This window comes from Xenopus laevis, chromosome 1L, assembly GCF_017654675.1.
Source record: "Xenopus laevis strain J_2021 chromosome 1L, Xenopus_laevis_v10.1, whole genome shotgun sequence".
Classification (NCBI taxonomy): Eukaryota; Metazoa; Chordata; class Amphibia; order Anura; family Pipidae; genus Xenopus; species Xenopus laevis.
Genome location: NC_054371.1, coordinates 17,325,556 through 17,336,754, shown reverse-complemented (window position 1 = coordinate 17,336,754; position 11,199 = coordinate 17,325,556). Strand labels below are relative to the sequence as shown.

Here is an 11,199-nt window from a genome sequence, read left to right as displayed (position 1 = left end):
TCTCTCAGTGATATTGTCATCTTACAGGCATACCTTTAGTGTGCTCTGCAGCGCTGTACAATCTCTTGTATGTCTTTCCTTCTCCAAGACCAAGAACCAGCTCTTGGGCAGTTTATCTTGTGGTAGACCAAAGAAATGTGTAAAAAGGTGAGTTTTGGCTTTATTTTCTCCCCAATAGGAGATGAAAGCTGCAAGGGAGATGTTATTAAACAGACAATGGTTTCTCTGTTTAGTCGGAGCAAAACCCCTCCCCCCTCCCGTGTGTTTCCCACCCTCCCCCCTGGCCTACCCGTCCCGCTGGGCAAATGCCCCTAACTTGTTACTTACCCTTCTGCGCACGTCCAGTCCAGGGAGTTCACAGACGACATCTTCTTCCACGCGATCTTCTTCCTGCTTTGACCGGCGTTTTGGCGCATGCGCAGTAGGAGCATTTCGCCGGTATGGATCTACTGCGCATGCGCCAAAAGTCACGAAGTATTAATAATAATAAGTATTAAAAACATCAAGCAGCATGTAGTTAATGTCAACCCACAGACTATTCATTCCCCATAGGATTAGGGAAGACAGGATTAGGGGTTATACCATGCCCTGTAGATGGTGCAAAGTCCTATAGGTACAGGAGTACCAGAAAGTATAAAGAGTTTGGTTCAACTACAGTTCGATCTTTTGGATCCACTTTCGGAGGAGGATAGATGTGTACCCAAAGCCTAAAGTGTAATATATTCAAGCCATCCAACTACATCAAAGTCATCTATTGGATGATTATTTAATGATCAGTTTTGACTCCAGCAATAAGTATAAATGGGTTAGTACCATGGCTAAATAATCTACCAGATTTATGGTAAAAGTAAAATGTTCCTTTGAACATTTGAGGAGCTGCCCTGTGTGTATAAATCCTAAACAGTCAATCATCCTTTTCTATTCATGTGGGTAAGAACCACTGGCGCCCATCTGTATGATTTTGCATCACACTCTTCTTCCATATTAAGTGAAGGCTCGTGTGTGATTGTGAGGAGACAAGAATATAAGTTGTCTTCTACCTGAGTGGTCCAGAGTGAAACAGTCCATTAAAAAGTTATAGTGATACCCTGTATTGACACCCTTTATTGGATCACTGAACAGATTTTTAATTGTATGACTACAGGACTGCTCAGGTTCCATCATTAGGCATGCATGATGAACAGCAGAAACCCTCTCCCCTTCTACAAAATATTCAGGAACATTTCTACCTTTAGGATAGTCAGTAGCACCATGTACCCTGCATTAATTCCGGCAATATAAGCCATGCTTAGTTACCCCCATAGACACCAATAATCTACCCAAAACTAAAAAGCTTAGACTCTTTTGGACTTTGCAGTTTTCTACTGTCCTGCCTAAATCAGGAAAATTGTGGATATGTGACACCACTGTTATTCCTAGTGGCATTTAGTTCATATATGAGAATGTTGGTGTTTTATATATTTTTTTGTATTTCTCAGAATAAGCAGAATTGGTGTCACAATAGTTTATCCTCCCCAGAACTGTGATCTCCAATCTCTGTACAGCTGTGATATGTCTGTGTCAAGTCTTCCCCTACTGAGAATATCATGTCATGCTCTGTAGCTTTATAGAGAATCATGTAAATAACTCACTGGCACAGTAACAGGGAGGTTTTTGTTCAGCTCTGTATCACTGTGTGAGAGGGGAATATAGACCCTGCTGACAGTAATAATCTGCTGCATCTTCTGCTTCCATTCTGCTGATTGTAAGAGTGAAATCAGTTCCAGACCCACTGCCGCTGATCCGCTCTGGGGTCCCTGTGTGTCGGGTACTTGCCTCATAGATCAGCAGCTTTGGTGCCTGCCCTGATTTCTGTTGGTACCAGGCTATAGCACTGTCTCCATCATCGTCAGTAACACTGCTACTGGCTTTACATGTGATGGTGACAGTTTCTCCTGGTGACACAGAGACATAATCTGGAGACTGAGTCAGTACAATCTGCCCATAAGAACCTGAGGATTGGGAAAAATTATAATAAAATAATTTTAATTGCTTCAAATGTAAAAATATATATATATATATGTTTAAGCATTGGGAAAGTAGTATATACTATATAATTACCTGGAACAGAGAGAGAGAAGAGAGCGGAGAGGACAAGCAGTAAGTATCTCCCCATACTGACAGTAGGAGCAGTGTCAGGTGCAGATCACTGAGACGTCACATAGGAAATAGAACATTTATAGCATCTTATATCTACAGGGAACTCACCACACACTTTGTGTATGCAAATGAAGATATCTGCAAGTGTCTGTTATACACAAGGGCATCTTACAGCAGGTTTGTAATGAATAAAATTAGTATACAGGTGTGGGGTGTGTTTTCTGGAAACTCATTCTCTGGACGGCTCCAAATTACAGGGAATAATAATTAAAAAAAAAAAAAAAGCATTTAAGCATTTTTTTTTTTTTAAAAAAAGCTTTCCTTTTTTATAATAAAACTGTACATTGTACTTGATCCCAACTAAGATTTAATTAATAAACCAACAAAAAGTATCTCAAGAAAACACACTCAGTAGTATGTATCTCAATTCATTAAATTTTTATTAACTACTGGTCTCCTTGGTCAAACAACAAGGTTCATAACTATTACAATTCATAATTATACAATTTTCAATCAGTTCCTCATAAACAATGAATTCATGATCATTCCAAATTGATCAAAATAAATGGATTATTAATTTGATAACCAGTTAAAAACAGCTGGCAGTTATTTGATGCTACCAGCTAACTGTTGAAACTAGAGCTTTGACATCGCAGTCCTTTAGCAACGGAACAATCCCTTTAATTAAACAAGGACTAGTGATGGGTGAATTAGTTTTGCTTTGCCACAAATTTCCAGCAAAATTCGCAAATCGTTCGAGACGGTTCTTTTTGTCACCAGCGATGGTTTCAATGCTGGCGACATTGGACGCCCAGGAGGTATAGGGGGCATTAATCATCTATTAGTAAACCAGTACAATCTCTGGATATGTTGGGAGCCCTAAAATTAATTTGCTGTGGGGCCCAGTAACATTTAGTTACACCACTGGTAATGGACTTTGTCTTGTGCAAAAATGCATAATTGTGCTTTAAATCTACATTAAAAATTACCTATAAGTCATGTTGATCGTTAGTTCTGCTTTTGTAATTGTTACTTGACCAAGAGTTGTTTGACCAAGGAGACCAGTAGTTAATGAAAATGTAATGAATTAAGATACATACTATGATGAGATACTTTTTGTTGCTTTAATAATGTTACTTATATTTCTCATGCACCGCTGGTTATAACCGGTTAAGTAGAATCTATAAAAAAGCAGTTGAGTGCTCAGCCATTTATAACTAAACTTACACATAAGATTTAATTAATCCCTATTGATGGCAAAACAAACGTTTAACTGCTGTTTAAATTATTATGTATGGAGATGACTATAAGCAGCAAGGAGGTTGGCCACTAAAAAAATCAAATATACAATATGGGATATAGTGATGTGTAGGTCAAGAAAAAGTGGACCTGTACCTGGCCCAAACCGTGTCAACCCCACCTGCCGATGACATCTCAAAAGGGGCGGGGCAAGGGCATGCCTATAAAACCAGAAGTCGGAAGCCGGCACTGTTAGGTTACTGGCAGGCAGGAGAGCTCAAACCGAACCCGCCTGCGAACCCACAAATGGTGTGCTGTGGTTGGCCCGAACTTGCCCTACTCACGGGTATCGGGCCGGCCTGCACATCACTAATGGGTTATATAAGGCCAGTTATAAAATGGAAATCCCCTGGTGTGACCAGCTAAGTGTTGGAGTGTGTCCTTTATCCCTAGTGCAGTGTGCCATGACAGATTCCAGATTTGGCCAGAAGGAATCACTGTTGAGCCATTTCTTCAAATAGCTGAGCTGCCATATGCTCAATCTGCGATACAAAGTCCAATGACTGCAGCACACTGTCAGTTGTAGTTTTGTTTCAACGTTGTGATTTTATTAGCTCAATTGTGCCGGTAGACAAAAAAGTGGCAACGTTTCGGGCCTCACAGGGCCCGATTGAGAAAGGGCCCTGTAAAGCCCAAAATGTTGCCACTTTTTTGTCTACCTGCACAATTGAGCTAATAAAATCACAATGTTGAAACAAAACTACAACTGACAATGTGCTGCAGTCATTGGACTTTGTATCGTAGTTTCCTGACCAGTGGCAGGTTGGGTTAATTACTGCTGAGCACCTGGTCCTTAAGGATTTTGCACTAGGTTGAGCACTCAAATATCGTGTGGAATGTGCTCAATCTACTTCCTGGTTTCACTCCAGTTGGGAGTCCAGGGACGGGGTACAGGGTTACAGGGTTACAGGGTATGGGGCCCCAAACCTGGGGAGTTCGACCAGGAGGGTCTAGAACTCAGAGGCAGTGGAGAGAAATGTGACAGGAGCTGCCTGTGGATGTATTCCAGGGGGTTTTGTTGTGCTCACACTAAAGGCATACCTCCCAACTGTCCCGTTTTCAGCAGAACAGTCCTGCTTTTGACAGCTTGACCTACAGTCCCGCGTTTGTACTGAAAGTCGCAACTTTCTTTGCACTAAACAGCCAGAAAAAGAAACAAAGTTTGGAACTAAATTGGCTTTTGGCAGAGAGCCCAGTACAGCCACCAGGTGCAACTAAGATACTTTGTAACAATCTTGAAACAAGCAAATATTAAATTGTAATAATTTAAATAAGGAGGTCCCTTGGGAAAAATTAGACACAGGGCTTAAAGGGCAATTAATAGTGATGGGCGAATTTATTCGCCAGGCGCAAATTCGCGGCGAATTTGCGCGATTCGCGGCAGGCGAATAAATTCGCGAAACGCCCTCGAAAATTCGCCGAAAAAATTCGCCGGCGTCAAAAAAACGAGACGCCGGCGCCGTTTCGCAAATTTGTCGCCGTTTCGCGAATTTCACGCGAAATTCGCGAATTTTTCGGCGAAGCGAAACGGAGCAAATTCGCCCATCACTAGCAATTAACTTTCATTAGCAAAACTGTAATAAATGAAAAAAACACAGAAATATGTTCAAACTTTCATAACCTGCCAAATTTTGTAAAAAGGACAATAGTTAGGGGGGTCACAAAAATGTTCATGGCCAAAAAATGTTTGCGCAATACATGCGCCCTCTTTTTGTTTCCAAAATGTTGGGAGGTATACTAAAGGTTGTAGAATTTAGCTTCAGGGTTCCCTAAAGGTTTAGGACAGGGGTGTCCAAACTTTTTGCAGAGAGGGCCAGATTTGGTGAGGTGAAAATTTGTGGGGGCCGACCAATCAGCCTGACATTTTTGAACCATCATTTAACTCATTTAAACAAGGAATCACGTAGCCATAGCAGTAATATTTGGGCATTAGTGAAATAATCTGTCTGTCTTTTGTTCTATACTGCTGCCTGTGTGCTGAAGGTGTTACCAATACCACACAAATATGAAGAGCTTCAACCTGTAGAGAGAACCCTTTTTGATGGGTAGGGTGCTAAACAGTGGAAGGATCATCCAAACGACTTATAGAAAACCAGGTACACTGTAGCACACCACAAACTTGGAGATTTAGTGCATCAAAGTTGGTTTATTGGCCCCAAATAGTAGATATATACAAGGCAACGTTTCGGCCCCCACTGGGCCCTTTCACAAGCCTTCTAGAAGGTGTAGACACGTACTGGAACATAGTGATGCGCCGCTCTCACATACTTCTTTAGGGCTGAAGGTGTCAATAGACGTACTGACGTGCCAGTACAGTAAACTAAAGAAGTATGGCGTCATTATGTGCCAGTACATGTCTATTGCTAACACATTCAGCACACAGGCAGCAGCAGGTCCGGACTGAGAATTAAAATAGGCCCTGGCATTTCAGGTACACAGAGGCCCAATCAGGCCACATAGAGGCCCAAACAGCCCCCACCAGCCCACTAAATACTGACTTTCTATGGCACCTTATAGCAGCCCCTCTGGCATTTGCCAGATCCCACAGATTGCCAGTCCGGGCCGCAGTATAGACCAAGTGACAGATTATTTCACTAATGTGCCCAAATATTACTGCTACAGCTATGTGATTCCTGGTCGCACTGTGCTGGCAGGCTGAATTATTTTTTTTTTTTTTTTATTTTTGCTTTTTTATTAAATTTTTTTTACATGAATTTACAAAGTAACAGTACAGAAAATTATAATGACAATGACAACCAACAAAAGGCTGAATTATTATAAATTTCATGACAGAGGCTGTAGAAGGTGTAAATTTGAAAACGGCTGCAATTGACCCCCAGGCCGGACTTTGGACATGTCTATTGTAGAATATAGTTTCAGGGTTCCCTCAAAGGCAGTAAGCTGTAGCTTCAGGGGTTCCATCAGTGCTGTGCTTCATCCACCACAGTTCAGTTGTGCCAAAAGAATAGGACTTACACATCACTCACATGTGAATCCTGGAAATGTCTCCAGACAGACTTATTATAAAACAATTTGCACACCTGTGCTTAATTTGCAACAAAATACACAACTGTATTCATTCTTTCTAGTGAATTGCAATTGTTGAAACCGCAATGATACCAGGAATCAAATCAAATCTACCATACGAGTGAGACCGCATTATGCAGAAAAAAATAGTTGAGTGTTTAGTGACGTCTACTGGTGGGAAATAATACAATAGCAGATTGATGCTTCTCACTTTTTGTGGGGTTTATTTTTAATTGGAATGTGAGGGATTTGGACACTATTAAACTCGGCCTTAGCCAGTCACTACTAACAGCTGGATCAATGCTGTTCAGCTTCTCATGTTTGAAAGAATGATTTTCTACCAGACCCCAATAGTATCTCGGCCTATCAGAGCTTATAACAGGTTGTTGTGCTGCTGCCAGTTCAGTTTGGTTCCTGAGCGTGTGTAACATTGAGTGCTGCCTTTTAGTACATCTGATTTCATATGAGTTATTTAGTAAGTTCTCCTCATCATTGTCATTCTGCCTTTAGTGTATGACGGGGCCTAATAAGGATTCTTTTGGTGTTCCCCTGTACCTGGTGGTTTGTTTTACTGTGACTTTGTGTATGACCCAGTCTGTTATCCTGAGTTTACCTGTCACCATTGCACTTGTTATTCAGTTTTACCAGATGCTTCACTGTGATTACTCCCCAATCCTGACTCTCCCCAATCCTGACTACTATTGACTTTCTACCCGTAGCTCTAGAGCAGTGCTGGTCTGTCGACAGTTCCTCTTGGCTTTTTGGTACAGACAATAATTAGGCTGCTCAGTGATATGTAACAGTTAAAACCAGGAAGATGAAATCACAGGGAATGATACTCAACCTTTTACTGAACAAATCCTAACCCTGGCAAGCAGTCTCTGGCAACTGAACTCTAAGGTATTCATGATGAACTGCAGGAACCCTCTCTCTATCTATTTAGGAATATTTCTGCCTTTAGCAGAGTCAGTAGCACTACGGTATGAAAAAGTATGATAAGTATTTATTATGGTGGGATATTTACTGCACAGCTCCAACATTAGAAAGTCACATTAAATATTGTAACATTTTATATCACCTCCAGATCTAAATAAACAATGCCCAGTTAGACCCAGATACAACCCTAATCTGCCCAAAACTCACCAATTTCACAGTTTCAACCCTTTTGGTGTTCACAGTTACCGTTTATGTTAACTGTGGCATAACTACCATACAGCTTTATGTTTGTTGTATGCTAAATGGTTCTAGTTCTGCTGCCTGTCCCCTTATGTGACTTCCTAACAGTATACACAGCTGCCAAAATCAGGAAAATTGGTTAATATGCGACAGCGCTGTTAATCCTAGTGTGTGCTTTATATTCTATTGTATTGCTCACAGTGTCGGACTGGGACACCAGGGGCCCACCCAAAAACCTTTAGACCAGGGGCCCACTCAAAGTATTATTTTCTTCCTTTACTTACTCAACCTCTATTCTGCTATTCTCTTTTCTTTACATAGTATAACCTATTATTCCATCTATTTAGCCTCTTTATTCTCATAGAAATAAGGAATGGCCATGAAATAAGCCAAATATTTAGAAGCAGGAGGGCCCACTGACACCTTGGCCCACCGGGAGTTTTCCTGGTATCCCGGTAGGCCAGTCCGACACTGATTGCTCAGAATAAGATGAATTGTACAGTACTTTAATCTAGGTAGGATTGTGGGATACCCCCTATGTACAGCTGTGATATATTTGTGCCGAGTCTTCCCCTACTGAGAATATCATGTCATGCTCTGTAGCTTTATAGAGTATCATGTAAATAACTCACTGGCACAGTAACAGGGAGGTTTTTGTTCAGCTCTGTATCACTGTGTGAGAGGGAAGCTCCTATACTGCTGACAGTAATAATCTGCTGCATCTTCTGCTTCCATTCTGCTGATTGTAAGAGTGAAATCAGTTCCAGACCCACTGCCGCTGATCCGCTCTGGGGTCCCTGTGTGTCGGGTGCTTGCATGATAGATCAGCAGCTTTGGTGCCTGCCCTGATTTCTGTTGGTACCAGGCTAACAAGCTGGTAGAGCCACTTACAACACTGCTACTGGCTTTACATGTGATGGTGACAGTTTCTCCTGGTGACACAGAGACATAATCTGGAGACTGAGTCAGTACAATCTGCCCATAGGAACCTGAGGATTCAGGAAAACAATAGTAAAGTAATTTTAATTACTTTAAAAGTAAATATATATATATATATATATATATATATATATATATATATATATATATATATAAAAATCAGTGTAATTGAGTGATGGTATAATTACCTGGAACAGAGAGAGAGAAGAGAGCGGAGAGGACAAGCAGTAAGTATCTCCCCATACTGACAGTAGGAGCAGTGTCAGGTGCAGATCACTGAGACGTCACATAGGAAATAGAACATTTATAGCATCTTATATCTACAGGGAACTCACCACACACTTTGTGTATGCAAATAAAGATATCTGAAAGTGTCATTTTACTGCAAGTCTGTAATAAATAAAATAGACTGGATTAGTATACAGGTGTGGGATTTCTAGAAACCCGTTCTCCACACAGCTCCAAATTACAGGAAATAATGATTTTAAAAAATAGCATTTAAGGAAATGATTTACATTTTCCTTTTCCTTTTTAATAATAAAACAGTACATTATACCTACCAACTGTCCAGTTTTGAGTGGGACAGTCCCGCTTTTGACAGCTCAAACCGCAGGCCCGCATTAGTATTTGAATGTCCCGATTTCTCTGCACTTAACGGAAAAGTCCCGATTTCTCTGCACTGAACAGCCAAAAGAGATACAATGTTTCTAACTTAATTGGCTCTTGGTAGAGAGCCCAGAATAGATACTTGATACATGTGTAACAGTTTTGTCCCTTGGGAGAAGTTAGACACAGTTTAAAGTGCAATTCACCTTCATTAGTAAAACTGTAATAAAACACAAAAACTACAGAAATGTGTTCAAACTTTTATAACCTGGCAAATTTTGTAAAATCGCCATGGTAATTAGGGGGTGTGGCCGCAAAAAAGGGGCACTCCGCATGGCAAATTTTTTTGTCTCTCTTTCATATAAATGGCATTGTTTTGCGGCGAACTTCGGTACTTCGCCATTTTTTTCATAAAACTACAGCAAATATTCGCCACAAGTAGGGATTGTCAAATTTGATGCGTTTTGCTTTGACAAAAATTCGCATTTGAATTCACATTCAAATTTTTTTTTGAAGTGCAACATTTTTTTCTCCCATTGAAGTCTATGGGCATCGCAGAGATAAAATGGTCGCCAAGACAGAATTGTTGCTGAGAAAAATGTTTTGACTTTAATTTTTGACCTTTTTGCAATTTTTTATTTTTTTTTAAAAATGTTCATTTATATAAACTATAGTAATGTTTCTGAAGCAAACACACCAGTTTTACCAGTGCAGGGCAGCACCGCATTATATTTGTATAACTTTAGAAAAACTTTCATTTTTTGATGTTACTGTTCCTTTAATGTTATTAGGCATCACCCTGTTAAACAACAGATACAATGGGCATTGCAAGGAATTAGTAATTCACTTTTAAGGCAATGTTTTGTGATCTTTATACATTTTGTTAATCCGAATCAGAGGGATCTGTTCCGGTCGCACTGACGCTGATTCCCTTCCGGGGTCCCTGTGTGTCGCCTCTTTGCCAAATAGATCAGCAGCTTTGGTGCCTGCCCTGATTTCTGTTGGTACCAGGCTATGGCAGAACCAATGCTAGTACTGGTATTACATGTGACAGTTTCTCCTGGTGATAATCTCAACCTGACCATAGGAACCTAAGGATACAACAAGTGTTTTTAAAAGCTATACAAGAGTCAGCTCACCCTGAACCCACAGCATGACTATAACCAGCAAGGAGGTTGGCCAGTAAAAAATGATATAATATCAAATATGCTATATGGGATATAGTGATGTGCGGGTCAAAAAAAAACATGTCCTGCACCCGAACCGAACCCACCCACCTCCTCCCCTCTATTTATAGACCAGTGATGACATCACAAAAGGCGCAGGGCAAGTGCACGCCTATAAAACCAGAAGCCGCCAGTGTAAGGTATCGCTGGTGGGGAGAGCAGGCAGAAGAGCTCAACCTGAACCCCCCGTGACCCAAAAATGGTGTGCCAAGGTCGGCCCGAACCCCATTAACCCTCGGGTATTGGGTCAGCCCGCTCAGCCAGTCAAAAAAAGGGCCCATAGTTTAAGGGAAACTGCCCTCATTAACAAGGGCAAACTCCACAACAATTAACAAAAAGTATCCCATAACCATAATGATTTCATTAAAATTCCTTTTATTCAAAGTTCCATATTAAAATTATAATTTACATACAGAGTCCAAGGTATTCCACCTTAAAATGATGCTTTATACCAATGTTAGTAATAGGGAAAGATAATAAAAATATTGGAAGGCTGGTGCCCTGCAGGGGTTCACTAAAAACATGGCTATCCTGCTGTGCAGTGCAAAGTAAAGTCGCTGCACAACACACAATATCTATAGCAGAGGAGACACAGCTTATTGCAGAGACTTTAGGCTGTAGCTTCCATCAGTGTCAGTGCTGTGCTTCATCCACCACAGTTCAGTTGTGCTGAAAGAATTTAGTGCACAAATGACTGACAAGCAAACCCCAGAAATGGCTCCAGACAGACATAAAATAATTTGCACAACTGCGCCCACTTTGCAACAAAACACACAATTGCATTCAT

The 11,199-nt window shown here is 40.8% G+C and overlaps 2 gene segments (V, D, J or C); both read right to left on the bottom strand.

The window, feature by feature from the left end:
• Nucleotides 1-1,440: 1,440 nt before the first annotated feature.
• Nucleotides 1,441-2,265, bottom strand: LOC121401761. The segment is given in 2 exon segments: nucleotides 1,441-1,991; nucleotides 2,101-2,265. Coding segments are annotated over 2 exon segments (378 nt in total).
• A 5,950-nt stretch (nucleotides 2,266-8,215) lies between these two features.
• LOC121401768 lies at nucleotides 8,216-8,901 on the bottom strand. The segment is given in 2 exon segments: nucleotides 8,216-8,630; nucleotides 8,769-8,901. Coding segments are annotated over 2 exon segments (375 nt in total).
• Nucleotides 8,902-11,199: the final 2,298 nt, after the last annotated feature.